A 14,665-nucleotide genomic window follows, 5' to 3' on the forward strand; every position below is an offset into this window, starting at 1 on the left:
ATCTTATAGGCTCAGAACCCCCCTTAAAACTTTCAAAATGTGTTTCATCACATGTTATTTTTCTTTTCATTCTTTCTCCTTTTCCTTCTTTCTTCTTTCTCTCTCCCTTTTGTCTCGGCTGTATTTCTTCTCCTTTCTTATTCTCTGCTTGTGGTGTTATAGATGCAACCCAACTTAGGTCGGGTAGCAACATAGTTGTGATCCATGAGTTGAGAAACAGTGTTTTGGAACATGGGGCCAGATATACAGGCAATGCCGCATTCCATTTGTTTACCATTCAGATCTGAGGGTGGCTTCTGACACTTTCATATCCATGTACAGATGGCCAAGTAATACAAAAGGCAAGAATATTGGATGTTTTGTAAATGCCACAGGGCTATATAAATCGTTGCTTTCCTATATATAATATGAAAAGCCCCCCCACACACACATACACATTCTTTCCCCGTCACCGCTTTGACATGTTTTAAAGGAAGATGCAGCATGTGTCCACAAAATATGCATGCATTTTTATATGGCATTATCTGTTCTCAAGCAGACAATGTAGCATGAGATGCTGTCCACAGACTGAAGCCGTGTGTTTGCTTCAGTAAAGCTTCAGACTGTTTTTCAGAAGTAAATGATGGAAGTGTTATTTACCAAAGCTTTTTTTAATTTTGAAAATACTTCATTACATTTTCTAGATATTTGTCTTACTTGAATTAGCACATTTACAACACAGTCCTATACATGCCTACTTAGAAGTAAATCCCATTGAGTTCAGTAGGACATACGCCCAGGTAAGTGGGTATAGGGTTGCAGCATTAGAGCACTTGATCTCTTCCTATTTTTTTTTTACTACATTTTGTCTTGTTAGGTAGACTGAGTGTTAGGCTTATACTCGGGAAAAACAAACAAACAGAAGACTTGTTTGTGTAAACAGCCAGAGAATTCAATGCATTTTGCTGTGCCAACACATAGAGAACCCATTTTTATTTCAGGTTTTTGTAAATCTAAGTTACCTGTTGCATGCAGGCCATTTCTTTCAGCCTTTATTGCATTGTGCACAGGGAGAATGGATTGTCTGAATTGTTCATTATGACCACAAGCCGAAATGAGATGCACCTCCCACATGTACCTACTTGAACCTTAAGATCTTCTTCAGATGCCCTACTCCAACTGCTGTCACCAAATGAAGTGAGGCAACTAACCACCAGGGAGAGGGCCTTTTTGGTAGTGGCAGCCTAATTATGGAATAATCTTCCCAGAGAGATTCGACTGGTGCCATCTTTGTGGTGTTTTCAGCAGCAAGTGAAGACCTCTTTTTTTCCCCAGGCCTTTTAAATAACATATGTCTTATAGTCCATCCCTCTCAGTTTTAAAATCTCTGTTTTAATTGTGTTCTCCTTTTTAATTGTCTCTCTTGCGTTATCTCACATTTTAATGGTGTATTTGTTTTTTGAGCTGCCCAGAGAATGTGTATTATTGGCCTGCTATATAAATATAGTAAATGAACGGAAAGGAAAAAATAAATGTGATATCCTTGTGATTTTCCAGAATGCAATTTGTGCTCAGTTCAGACCATCCATTTGCCATGCATACGGTGCACATGTGCTGGTAAACAAAACAGATGAGCAATATGCTATGGGTGACATGACTGGGCCCATGGATGTCATTGATCCACTTGGCCTGTGAATACATATGCGACTTCGCTCCCTCTTTCCCATGCAAGTATTGAGTTCTGTCTCATTATTTAGCAAGCAAAGTTTTGTCAGAATCAGTGCACTGCATTTTTTCTTGCATATGAAAAATGCAAGTGCTTTCCAATTTAATGAATTTGCTGGCCAGCGTGTCAAAATATCACTCAAATGTGTAATATTGATGTTTTGCATATGGTAACCAGGATATTATTTGCTTATTTATTGACCAGCCAAGGCTATGTTCAAATCATCAGTCTCAATACTATATGTGCACTTATTTAGCTTACTTTCATAATTGTAGTCTCCTTGCAAATCTTTTCCATTCTGAATTCAGATGATGCCTCTGCTCCTGCACTGGAGACTCAGCCCCAAGGGGATGAAGAAGGTGAGCATTTCTTGAAATGGGTTGGGAAAGGCTGTGAAAACAGCAGCTGTATGCAATGTAGGCAATTTATCCACAGTATGACATGATAGAAAAGATGCCCCATTTTGCTGTGTTACTGTGAAATACTGTCGTAGAAAAAAAATAGTCCGTTAGTATTTTTACAAGTTTGATGACAGTAGCTTCCTGCATCTGTTGAAGTGGATTCTACTCCATGAAAGCTTACACCATAATACATTTGTTAGTCTTTAAGGTGCTATAGGAATCTTTTGTTGGTTTTATACCTCAGTAAGGATTTGTGGTGGATCTGTAAGCACTGTATTAGCTGGTGTACTCAGTCTTTAATATGTAACTAGGGGAAAATAATAAAATTAGCACATTTCAGAAATACATTGCTATTACACTCAAAGATACTGTTGGGAGAGTAGGTCCTCCCTCCCCTCTTCCCGAATCACTCAGGGTGCTGGGAGAAAAAGCCACACTTTCTAAATTCAAGGTTTAGTTTTCTCTTCCACAGAGTTTTGTACTTTGAAAACATGTGGAGATCCAAAATCTCCCATATTACATTTAACAAAACCATTTCCATTTGGGGGTGAGGCAGGCTCAGGTAGGGATGTATGGATTTTGTTAAATCCATTCTGTCTGTGTCTGTGGATTGTGAGGCATCTTTTGTTCCATTGTCCACTCATTGACAGAATCATTTTTAATGGATATATGAGAATTTCATTCCATTTGCATAACTGCACATTAACGTAACTTCACACTTGTGCTAGTGCACATTAGTGCAAGGGCAAATTTGTGCAAATCCGCCCCCCCTCGTAAAAAACTGGTCTATAAGTCCATGGAATCTGTGCAACTTAGAAAAAGCCAGTCCTCTGCAGATTCACAGAAATCCGAAATTATTTGAAACTGTTGCAGATTTATTCAGCATCCCTAGCCTCAAGTGATGCCTCTACACCAAATATTTGTAGTCTAAAATGCTGCAGCCCTAGACAGTTATCTGATGTGAGATATTTGGACCATACCTATCCAGTGCTATTCTAGGTTGACTAGCTGATTGTTTGTTTCCAGGCTCCATTCAAAGTGCTGATCATAACCTTAAGAGCCCTAAATGGTCTGGAACCAGGATATCTCAGAGACTGCCTCCTTCCATATGAATTTGCTTGTTCCCTCTGTGCAGCAACTGAAGCCCAGTAGATCAGCCTTCCCCAGCCTGATGCCATTCAGATGTTTTGGGCTTCAGCTCCCATCAGCCAATGGGAGCATAGCCAGTGGTCAGGAATGCTGGGAGCTGTAGTCCAAAATAGCCAGGGAGCACCAGGTTGGGGATGGCTGCTGTAGATTATCCCACCACGACCTGAATTACAACAGGTGGGGACATGGGACAGGAGCCCTTTGATTGTGATTGGGTACCCACCCTAGAGAGGCCCAGTTTGCTGATTCATTGTTAGCTTTTCCATAAGTTTCTAAAACTTGTTTTCTTAAGAAAGCTTTTGGGCTGGGGTAATTTTGTAGAGCACCTGAGTGTTTTGTGGCTTTATTTTATTGGTTGCTTTAATTTGATATTGTGAGCCATCTTAAGGATATTGTGAGTCATCATAGTGATGGGATATAAAAGTTTTAATAGGCAAGTGGGTAGATGGATAGATAAGCCCCATTACTGGGTTTTCCCATTAAAAAAAAGTCAATAGATTTTGGTCTTTCTACCAAACTCTATCTAAACACAAGTACCTGGGAGTAAGCTGTACTGAACACACTGGGAATTACTTCTGAGTAAACATGCATAGGATTGTGCTTTAGTCAGCCTCACTCATAACCTGGAAGCTTTATTAGTATCTTTTGCAACATTCCCAGGGTTGCTCACTCCCAAAGCTTGCAGCCTGGTGACCCAGTCATGTCTAACTAGTGGGCCCTGATCTAGTATTTGGGAACCACTAATACTTTTGGAATCCATAATGAGACTCTTCTAGTGCAAACTGAGCCAACAGAAGTCACTCCTTCAGCAAGAGATTTACTGAATTATTTACACTATATAATCAGCACATTGTGCCAAGACATTTGGGTGTGGATTTCAAGACCATAATTTGCCATTAGTGTGATATAGGGCCATTTAATGTGGACATGATTTCTGTTTGTTACATGCACCGTATCTGGTCTTAAATATTGTTATGTCTCCTTTTCTAAACACATTCCCCAATAAGAAGTCAGTCTTGTCATGTTTATTAACTGACATAATAATGTCTTGCCATAAATCTAGTCTGTCATCAAGTACATTTTCCATTGTACTGATCTCACTTTGCGCTTAATTTTCCAGATATAGCTTCTCGTTACCCTACATTATGGACTGAGCAAGTAAAGAGCAGACAGAACAAAACCAACAAAAATTCTGGTAAGATGATGGAGCATAATTACTTGGAAGCAGTTGTTAAAATATAGTTAGCAAAATCTTGGCTAAGAGTTTAATACTTAGATATTAGCTATCATTTCTGCTCCTATTTTGAATCTTTTTGGCAACAAAATGTGACATCAGTTTGATTTTGTCTAATGAAAGTAAACCTCTCCAAGATATAATTTTGTAGTTTGTTCTTTAAGACTTGTTGATGAGCATTAATATGTTTTTCTTGTGTATAGGTTACCCCAGGGCTTGCTCCATGGCCCTTTACTTTTTCTCCTGCCTTGTTAGTAACATTTGTTCTCAAGGTTTTGGTTATCACCTCCAAGCTGATGATCCCACAATCTACTTTTCAGATGCTTTTTACCATCTGTATTGCTAATGTGTTCTCCTAAGGCTACAAACATCAGCATACCAGATTGGGACAAAGTCCCAGTAAATATAGTGGGGTTTCTTTGTAAGTATGCGTAGGTTCGGGCTGCACAGTGATCTGCTAGTAAAGTTTGAAGTTGCAGAGACAAAGCTTCCATGCTTCCCTTCCTACTTTTTTTTTGATGCTACTGGAGATAACTGGAGAAAACTGGGTTGTATCCAATGATGTTCTTCCACTGACAGAACTGCTTCCATCAGCAGAACTGGGAGGGGGGATTTTCCCTCCAGCCCCCTTCAAGTCCTCAAAATCTGCTCTGGAGGGCTGGGAAACCCTCCAGGGTTTCTGCATAGGGAAGGAAAGAAAGAGAAGGTCCTGTTGCACTAGCAAACTTCCACCAGTGCATCATTGGACTTAACCCATTGTTAACCCCCTCTTCCATTCCCCAAATTTTGCCATCCTTTTATTCTTCCAGTTCTCTTTCCAATTGGTCAGCAAATACTGCTATTTTCTCTTCAAAACCTTCCTCGTTCCAAAGCAGATCTGCTGATAAACCATATCTACACACTTGTTATCTTTATAATCTGCATCATTGCCCATGCCTTCTGCTTTATCACCTAGGTGAAAGTCAAAACTGCTTACAATATTTTGAGTTCCTTCTTTTCTTTCCTTGGTGCATCTTAAAAAGTACCTCCCGTTTTGGCTGATTTTCAGGAGCTGTTGCAAAGACATTTGTATTCTATCAGTGCTGCTTTTCTCAGTGGCGTTTCTCCTCACCATCCTCAACCTGATTTCCCAAGACTTCTCTTTGAATCCAACTGGCTGGGGAAGCCCCATATCATTTCATTGATCACAATGCTACATTCTAACCTAAATCGCATGGATTGCAGCAGTCCCTTGGATTAAACGGCAGTGTGGGCCACTGAGACTCATGGGCATAACAGCAAGTAATAATAATAAGAAAAATGGCACTGAGAATAAGCAGTATCCAGGGAAGCAAACAGGTGCTGAACAGTAGACAAGTGATGCAAATGTTCAGCAAGCTGAATATTTGTTTCACCAATCTGTTTGGCTGTGGTGAATGTGCTACTTTCAAAGGAAATATTGTAAGTTAGAGACCACTTGGTGAAGCCCTAAGCCCCCTTTACAAGTGTTGTTTGTCTCAAGATGTGAGTGGGGCCGCACTGACTAGCCATGCTCCAAAACTGTGCATACCAACTAGCCCTGCCCTCTTTCATCCATGCTTGCAGTGTGAACACCTGCATAAACTGTTTATTATAAGCTGTTCAGAGAACTTTATGTTACAGGGTAACATACAAACGTCATAAAATCCACCCATCCACTCTCACTGTTCTTTTGTCTCTCCCCCACACCTCGTCATGCCATCATACTCATGATGCTCTGCATTTCTGGAAAGGTCTTTCCATCTCTCTTAAATGACTTCCATCACCTTTAAGACCTACATGATAGCAAAACTTTATCTATATTAGACCTTCCCTGTAATCTGACTTTCACTTTTAAATTTATTTAAATTTATTGTATTTATTACATTTATATCCTACCTTTCTTCTATCATGGAACTCAAGGCGGCTACATGTGGTTCCCAGGTGGTCTCCCCTCCAAGCACTGACCAGACCCAAACCTGCTTAGCTTCAGCAAGGTGTCTGCCTCATGTGCCTTCAGACTATACCCTGGGACCGCTTATTATTTCATTCCCAGTATTCATTTATACAGCCCTGCCCCACCCCCCCAGATGGTGGTCTTGGCTTTCTAATGTAGACAGGGATTACTCTGGGTAAGTTAAAGTTCCCTACAGACTTTAGCACAAATATGCCTCGACTACAGCTTCTTTAGAAAGGTAGGATATAGATTACTGTAATAAAAGAATAAATGCATTTTAAATAGTTGTAATAATAGTAGTGTCAATTTAAAAATGATAATTGAAATTGCCCTTCCTTCCTTCCTGTCTGCAACTCTGAGGGCCAAACTACACATGACCTTAATGTGTCATTGGGAACTGTGCTTTGTTTTTTTTCTTTATTGAATTACAGGCCCACCCCCAGCCCACCCTATTTTCATTGGTACTGCAGCAGATGGGGAGCAGATGTTTATGCCTTCCCTCCCCAGCTTCAGTCCCATTGGCACCGATGGGAGCTTTTTTCTTAGCCTCATAGACATGGAGGGGTGAGATTTTCATTGGGATCATTTTCAACAGAGGGAAAAGTTAAAAGCCCCTGTGCACCCGCAATTAAATACATTTTTAAAAACCAGAGCTAGTTCCTAATAATGTCACATATCGCACCTTCGATATCACATGTAGCTTGTCCCAGACAGTCTATTCATTCACAATAGTTTGGTTGGCTACAGTTCTACTAGGCAATGATTAAGAGGAATGGATATAAACACACATCATATGGTATCATTGGGGGACTGGGGCAAGTTCTCCATGTGGTTTCCTGCCCTGCCTCTGCACTGCCCATCCCAAATTCCATAAGCATCCAAATAGAGCAGTGAGAATAAATAATGAGCTTTCCTAAGTCTCCCAGGATTAATTCAGCAGTTATCCATGTTTTCCTGGAAAAACAACAACCAGAAAATTGTGGATAATTTTTCTGACCAAATCCAAGGGTTTGAAAAAATGTTCCTGACCATCCCTAACAAACTCACCATCTCCAAAGGCAGTCCCCAACAAGCTATCACCCCCTACCCCCCGCACACACACACACACACACACACACACACACAATCCCCCCCTTCCCTTCACTTACCTAGAAAGTAAGGTGAAAGCAGGAGATGCAAGTTCACAAGGAGAGGGGAGAAGGGAGTCTCTTTCCTCTCTCTTCATTTCCATGACATATGCAGTAACGGTGCACAAAGCATAGGGGATCTTGGGAAATGTAGTTCTCCTAAGAGCTACTCTCTCCCATAGTTCCTTGGGCTTCACTCCCTGCATACTGCTACCCAGCATGTCAGGATGATGGAGAAGTAGAGAGGGAAGGGGAAATCCTTCCTTTCTCTTTCCGGAGTATTACTGCTGGTGTTCCCACTGCTGCTACTGGCCAGGTAAATGACAGGAAGGTAGGGATTGCTTTGGGAGTGGGCAGCTGGTGGGGAAGACATTTGAGGAGGGATTGGGGATAAAGCCAGGAATTCTTCTCTGGGTTGGATTTTATTTATTTATTTATTATTAAATTTATTAATCGCCCATCTGGCTGGTCACCCAGCCACTCTGGGCGATGTACAACATACAATAAAACAGTTTAAAACAATAAAATTCTACAATAAAAACATTTTCTAAAATACCCTAACCCACCCCAAATGCCTGCCTGAACAACCACGTTTTTAATGCACGGCGGAAGCTCATTAAAGAGGGGGCATGACGGAGTTCCCTCGGGAGGGAGTTCCACAGAGTGGGGGCTACCACAGAAAAGGCCCTCTCCCTCGTCCCCACCAGTCTAACTGTCCTGGCTGATGGGACAGAGAGAAGGCCATCCGAGGCTGATCTTGTTAAGCAGCCTGTCTGGTGCTGCTGGAGGCGCTCCTTAAGATAGGCTGGGCCGGAACCATATAGGGTTTTAAAGGTCAAAACCAACACCTTGAATTTGGCCCGGAAAACAACTGGTAACCAGTGCAACTCCTTCAGCACTGGAGTGATGTGATCTCGCCGGTGGCTGCCTTTAATCAGGCGAGCCGCCGCGTTCTGTACCAGCTGCAGTTTCCGAACCGTCTTCAAGGGTAACCCCACGTAGAGCGCATTACAGTAGTCTAAACGAGAGGAGACCAGGGCATGTACTACCGATGGGAGCAGATGGTCGGGAAGGAAGGGGCGCAGCCGCCGTATCAGATGGAGTTGATACAGCGCTGTCCGGCTCACAGCTGACACCTGAGCCTCCATGGACAGCTGGGAGTCCAAAATGACCCCCAGGCTGAGGACCTGGTCTTTCAAGGGTAGCCGTACCCCATTCAACACCAGGTCAACATCCCCCAGCCTCCTCTTGTCTCCCACCAAAAGTACCTCGGTCTTGTCAGGGTTCAGCTTCAGCTTATTCCTCCCCATCCAGCCACTCACCGTCTCCAGACATTTGGACAGGGATTCTGCGGCCAACCTTGGTGAAGATTTGAATGAGAGGTAGAGTTGCGTGTCATCCGCATATTGATGACACCGCACCCCAAACCTCCTGATGGTAGCCCCCAGCGGCTTCACATAGATGTTAAATAGCATCGGGGAGAGGATGGAACCCTGTGGCACCCCACAAGTGAGTGACCACAAGTGAGTGGCCAAAATCTGAGTGACATGGCCACTCACCCCACAAGTGAGTGGCCACGTCACTCAGATTTTTATCTGAGGAGAAGTTATTTGGTGTGGGCTTTTATGAGTCCTTGAAGATTGCATTTGGACATGGCTCTGGAGAACAACAGCATCTCTAAAAACCAGCAGTAACTGGTGAGGTAGTGTAATGGAGGCAAAGGGGTAGAAAAAGAACTCTGCCACTGAGTGACAACCAGTGGCATAATGGTAAATCTTGAAGTGCAGGTGCTTACCGTGACAGTGCCCATAGCCATGCTGCCAAGGAGAGTCTGAAAATTCCTGCAGCTATGTTGAATCCATATCAAAAAACCAGTTCTAGCAGTTTTATCTCCACCAGGACTTTTTAAAGCAAATGTGTCTTAATTGCTCATTCAAGATCAAGCTACAGGGAAAAAAGTACTTTGCACTGCACAGGGAACAATGTGCTATTGTTGGGAAAAATTAATTTCCCATCTGGTACTATGAGAATTGCAGCTAAGCTCAGAGGGTGCAGGGGATTCTGAGAGGGGTGGAAGGTGACATCAGCGTTCCTGCTAATAAACAAGTGCCAGTGCTGCATCCCTGTGAGCTCTGGCTCCTCTACGCCACTAGTGTCAATGGATGAGAAGAAGAGGCCCTATGCCCTTGCCCAGTAGACCTGTAAGGTGACAATAGAAGCAGTGAGCACCTGTAGGCAATACCAGGCAAGTGCATGCCATGCAAATGCCAGAACACCCAACTTGGCCTGTTAACATCACTGCCCACACGGGGAACTCCTAGCCAGTCGGCAACTTTACACCTTCACAATGCTGCTTCCATTCAGCCCCTTGCCTCCACCGTTGCCCCACGTCAACTGCAAGTAAAGGTGTGGGGACTCATCTCCCTCTCAGTCACTGCTCAGCAGTTTTTGCCTCTTCCTGCCCCCTTTCATCTGACACACTACCTCACTGGCCTCTGCTGCAAATAATGATAAATACATAATATGTGAAAACTCACTCCGTTCTTTATTTTTTTTGAGCAGAGCATTTCTGTTGCCTTAACGCATCATTTGAGAAAGCACATTTGGTATGGAGTATGCCTCCATCCCGGAATACTCTCTAATGCTGTTCTCTTTGTTTTTCTCTCCACAAACATCAGAAGGAGAATACAAAGACTATTCAGACACCAACTAGCTAGTGCATTTGAAATTTAGATTGTTATTTCTCTCTGATACATGAGAGAACACAACATTCTTGAGACAGTAAAACAAAACGAAGCAACGCCTAGAAAGAGTTCATGTTAAGTGGTATTTTTTTTTCATCTTTATTACACTGGAGACCAGTTAGGACTAAGGCAAAGAAAGGAGTTATTGTGCTTGGAACCAGCTTTAGTTATTCAAGAGTCTCATGTGTAAAAATATGAGAGACCACAATGCAAACAAAATAACAACCAATCCATCCACCCTGGTGTAGCACTTCGGCTGGTAAAATCCAGCCCAACAGCCCAGATCTTTAAGCTGCCATGCAAGCAGAGCAACTTTTAGGGTTAGGGGGAAAGGGCCAGTTCCCATTTCCAACCCTATTGCTGACCCAACTGTTGTTATTGTACTGTTGTGCTAACTCTTCCCCTGTGGTAACGGTTATGACATTTGGTGGCCTAGGGAGTGGGGAGAGATGAGGAGAGGTTAATGCCACCAGTAAGCCTGGAGAAATGGAGCGAGAGCACCAGAAGAAGAAGAGAGAGACTTTCAGGCAGGGGCATCATTATATGAGGGCCCACCTGGCCACAGGCCCCGGATCTTTTGAGCTGTGCCCCGGATCTTTTGAGTTGTATTTGCCATTTTTTTTTTCATTTTCCCATTGACTTGCATTGGAAAACAGAAACGGCCATAACCTTTTTAGTTTTTATGATAAATACATGAAATTGGGAGATCTGGTGGCCCCCATGGACCTTATTGAACCTGCCCATTTCAGGCAATTAGGTCCAGTGGCTTTTGGGCTAGTCACAAGTAAACAATGCTATTTGCAAGAAAATATGTCAAAACAAACAGCTATAATTTTTTTGTGCTTCCACCTAAGTGCATAGAGTTTGGGGACCTGGCAGCCCCTATGGAGCTGACTGTACTTGCTAAAGTTCAGACAGTTAGGTCCAGTGTCTTTTGTGCTAGCCGGAGGAAAATTTCGCTTTTTTCAAGAAAATGTGTCAAAGCAAAGAGCTATAATTTTTTTTGTGCTTCCACATAAGTGCATGAAATGTTAGTACCTGGCAGCCCCTATGGAGGTGTCTGAGCTTGCCAAAGTTCAGACAGTTAGCTCCAGTGGCTTTTGTGCTAGCCATTCGTAAAGCTTCCTTTTCTCAAAGACTAAAACAAAAAGTAAAAACTGTCAAGCCACACAGGGGATTAGAGATCCTAATCAGAAGGTGTTTAAGGTGATCATTAGGAGGTCACTATCCCGAATCTCTGGTGTAGGTTTTTGTTTGTTTTTTGAGGTCCAAAAAACCTCTCTCCCCCTACTTTTCTGCTCTTATATGCCCACTGTTGGGAGCTTGCTTGCAATTAAATTTTGAAGAGGGAGAAGGAAGGGAAGAAAGAGTTCCATGTGTAATACTTGTATGTCACACAGCATATGATTTTACTGCCCCAAACTGGAAACTTTGGCTTCTGCAGAAGTTTAGTAGCTTCAGTACAGCAAAGGATCCAGTCAGCCTCCACAAACTTCTTTCTCCCGCTCCACTTTAATTTCTCCTAAATAGCTGTAGGACTCACATTATTCCAAAAGGAAGGCTAGAACTATGTGGCATCATGATTGAGGAACTGCTGAGGCTTTTAAATAGGTTCTACAGTTTTAAACAAGCTAGAAAAAGCCCTCAACCACCTCATCTCATAAAGTTAATTTGAGTACATGCAATCCTTACAAACCCACTGTTGGTTGGTAGGTAGGTAGGTAGGTAGGTAGATAGATAGGTGTGTGTCTGTGTCTGATCTTGGAAGCTAAGTAGGGTCAGCCCTTGTTAGTACTTGGATGGGAGACCGCCTGGGAATCAGTCTTCCTGCATTGAGCAGGGGGTTGCACTCAGTGGTCTTGTAGGCCCCTTCCACCCCTATAATTCTATGATATATGCAAATTTGTGTTATGGGCCTGTGCCCTGGACCTTTTAAGAACCTAGCAACACCCCTGCTTTCAGGCACATGGGGAAGTCATCTGTTGGACCAGCCTTTCCCAGCCTGGTGTCTTCCAGATGTTTTGGACTACAAGCCCCAGCCTAATTGACCAGTAGCCATGCTAGTTAGGGCTGATGGGAGTTGAAGTCCAGGACATTTCTGGAGAGTACCAGGTTGGGGAAGGCTGTATTAGAGCCAATGTGCTTTGACAAAGGACTCTTTCAAGGGCACTTGAAAACACAGCTTGCAGGAAATATGGTGGTTTGCTGTGCCTACAATTTTGTCTCCCAATACTCTTGAAGACTTTTGTCAAAATGCATTGTGTCTAATAAGTCACTCACCTGTGAACCTGAGAATTCCTCTCTCCATTTTTCGTCAGCCTTAACACTGAAGTCTGGATACCCGAAGGTTTCGCCAGCCCAGGAACCAATAGTTTTGTTGTTGCCCCAGGGTCTGGAGGAGGGAGACAAGTGTCTCCACTGTCCAGTGGATTTTCTTATTATACTCTCAGATCTTGTCCCATCCTAGTTAAAGGAATGAATGTGCCCCATGTGAGATAAGGGGAAAGCACATTGTCTGGAGGTGACCCTGTTTTCCTGATTGCATCCCTTTGTCTTGGCCCTCGTAAAACAAATGAGCCCCATTCTCTTATAAAGGACATGGGGAAACTGTATAGGAGCACATCAGACATCCCTGATGGCTACTTTTGATAAACAATGTCTTACAGTGAAACCTGTATTTATTTTTACTCAGATGTGCCATTGTGTTGAATGGAACATAGCCCCAGGTAAGGGTGCATAAGATTGCAGCCTGGGTCTATCATCTTATATTACCTGGAAGTGAGTCCCATCAAACTCAGTGAGACTTACCCCGAGTACATGCATATATGATTACGCTAGGGATGGGGGGCACCCCCACTCTCACGCACCCAGACCTGTGCTTGAGCTCCCTGCTGCTTGTTGAATTGCCTGCACTCACCCAAGCAGCCTCATCAAGCTCTAGGATCACAATTTTTTTGGAAAAAATGGTGATCATGAAAATGCGCATATATTTGCATATGCATGAATATGCGCATTTTTGCAAAGTGCAGATATTTGTGCATGCGTGAATGTGTGCATTTGCAAAAATGTGCATATTTGCACATTTGGATGCTCGCCATTTTATTTTTCAAATGGTGATCACGGAGTTCAGTGGGGCCACCCAGGTGAGTGCGGGTGGCTTGGCAAGTAGGGGCAGGAACTCGGGGAGCACAGCTCGGGTTTGTGGGGGGCAGGGCAGTCTGCTGGATTCCTAGAATCGGGCATCCACACCATCCCTAGATTACACCATAATTCTACTTTCACTCAGCTTTTTGTATTAATAAAAGGAGTATCCTTCATTGTCTGATCCAGGTAGAAAATTGTTCTTGAGTGCTCCCATTTGTTTTGTTCTATAAAACCCTAAGTCAGTAAAATAAATTATGTGTGTCTTGTGTCTCTTGCCTTTTCTAAGCAGATAAATAAGTCTTTCCAGACCTCCCTGGAGCACTTGTATATTAAATTGTTTCTTTCATTGCTGTCCACTGGAATATACGTATTGTGGTATTTGCCCTATCTTCAAAAATCCCATTTTACGAGCATTTTCATTTATCTTTTCATTTTACATATTTGTTCAAAATACTTATAGAGTCTGGCTTCTGGCATCTCTAGCCTCTGCCTCCCACCAAGAATAAAGACCCTCCCACTCTAAAACATTTTTAAGTGTTCTGTTTAACATCCAAGAGATACCATTTGTGTTCAGGATGTTCCACTATTTTATGGAACCCCCACAGTGGAAATATTTGCCTGCTTTTTTGCAAAGCTGTTGATTTTCTTTTATAGCATATGTTAATGTAATGCCAAAAGATAGTAATCTTCTTCATGGAACTATTTTTAATTACATTATATGACTTTTCTGCAACTCCAGAATGAAGCCACAATAATTTTTAATTTCCATAAGTAGGCTCTTCTGGTCCTCCACAAGTGATTAAGACAGCAGACTGAAGAACTAGGAAAGCATCATAGATCTGGAGCAAATCAGAGGAAAGGCTTACATTTCAATAGAAATACATCAGGTTGCATCCAGGAGTGTCTGTCCACCAGTGGAAAGGCATCTGCTAGGAGAATGGATTCCCACTCCACCCTGCAGCTCCCCACACCACCCAAAAACCTGATCTAAAGGGCTGGGGGACCATCAGGAGCAGATTTGGGAGATGGGAGACTGCAGGGGGAGGTGGTGAAGGGAAAGTCAAATTGCACGAGGGGGCACCTGCTTCCGTAACATTGGATGTAGCCCATTAATGGCAAATGATTAAAAAATGTAATCACATCCAAATGGACGTATCTGTCTTACTGAAAGTTAATGTGATCTCTCATTTGGAAGAGAACTCTGCAC

The 14,665-nt window shown here is 42.8% G+C and overlaps 1 protein-coding gene across 2 annotated transcripts in view; it reads left to right on the forward strand.

Annotated features, from left to right (window-relative positions):
- SMOC2 (SPARC related modular calcium binding 2) overlaps nt 1-14,665 on the forward strand; it is a 201,631-nt gene that overhangs the window by 117,522 nt on the left and 69,444 nt on the right. For both annotated transcript variants that reach the window (XM_084828048.1, XM_084828049.1), the window contains exons 6-7: nt 2,014-2,064; nt 4,376-4,450. In XM_084828048.1, coding sequence (XP_084684174.1) covers nt 2,014-2,064; nt 4,376-4,450 — 126 coding nt within the window. The remainder of the gene's footprint in view (nt 1-2,013; nt 2,065-4,375; nt 4,451-14,665) is intronic.

The sequence above is a fragment of the Heloderma suspectum genome, chromosome 1, assembly GCF_057233095.1.
Source record: "Heloderma suspectum isolate Gila_16-S chromosome 1, 16-S_ref, whole genome shotgun sequence".
In the NCBI taxonomy this organism is placed as follows: Eukaryota; Metazoa; Chordata; class Lepidosauria; order Squamata; family Helodermatidae; genus Heloderma; species Heloderma suspectum.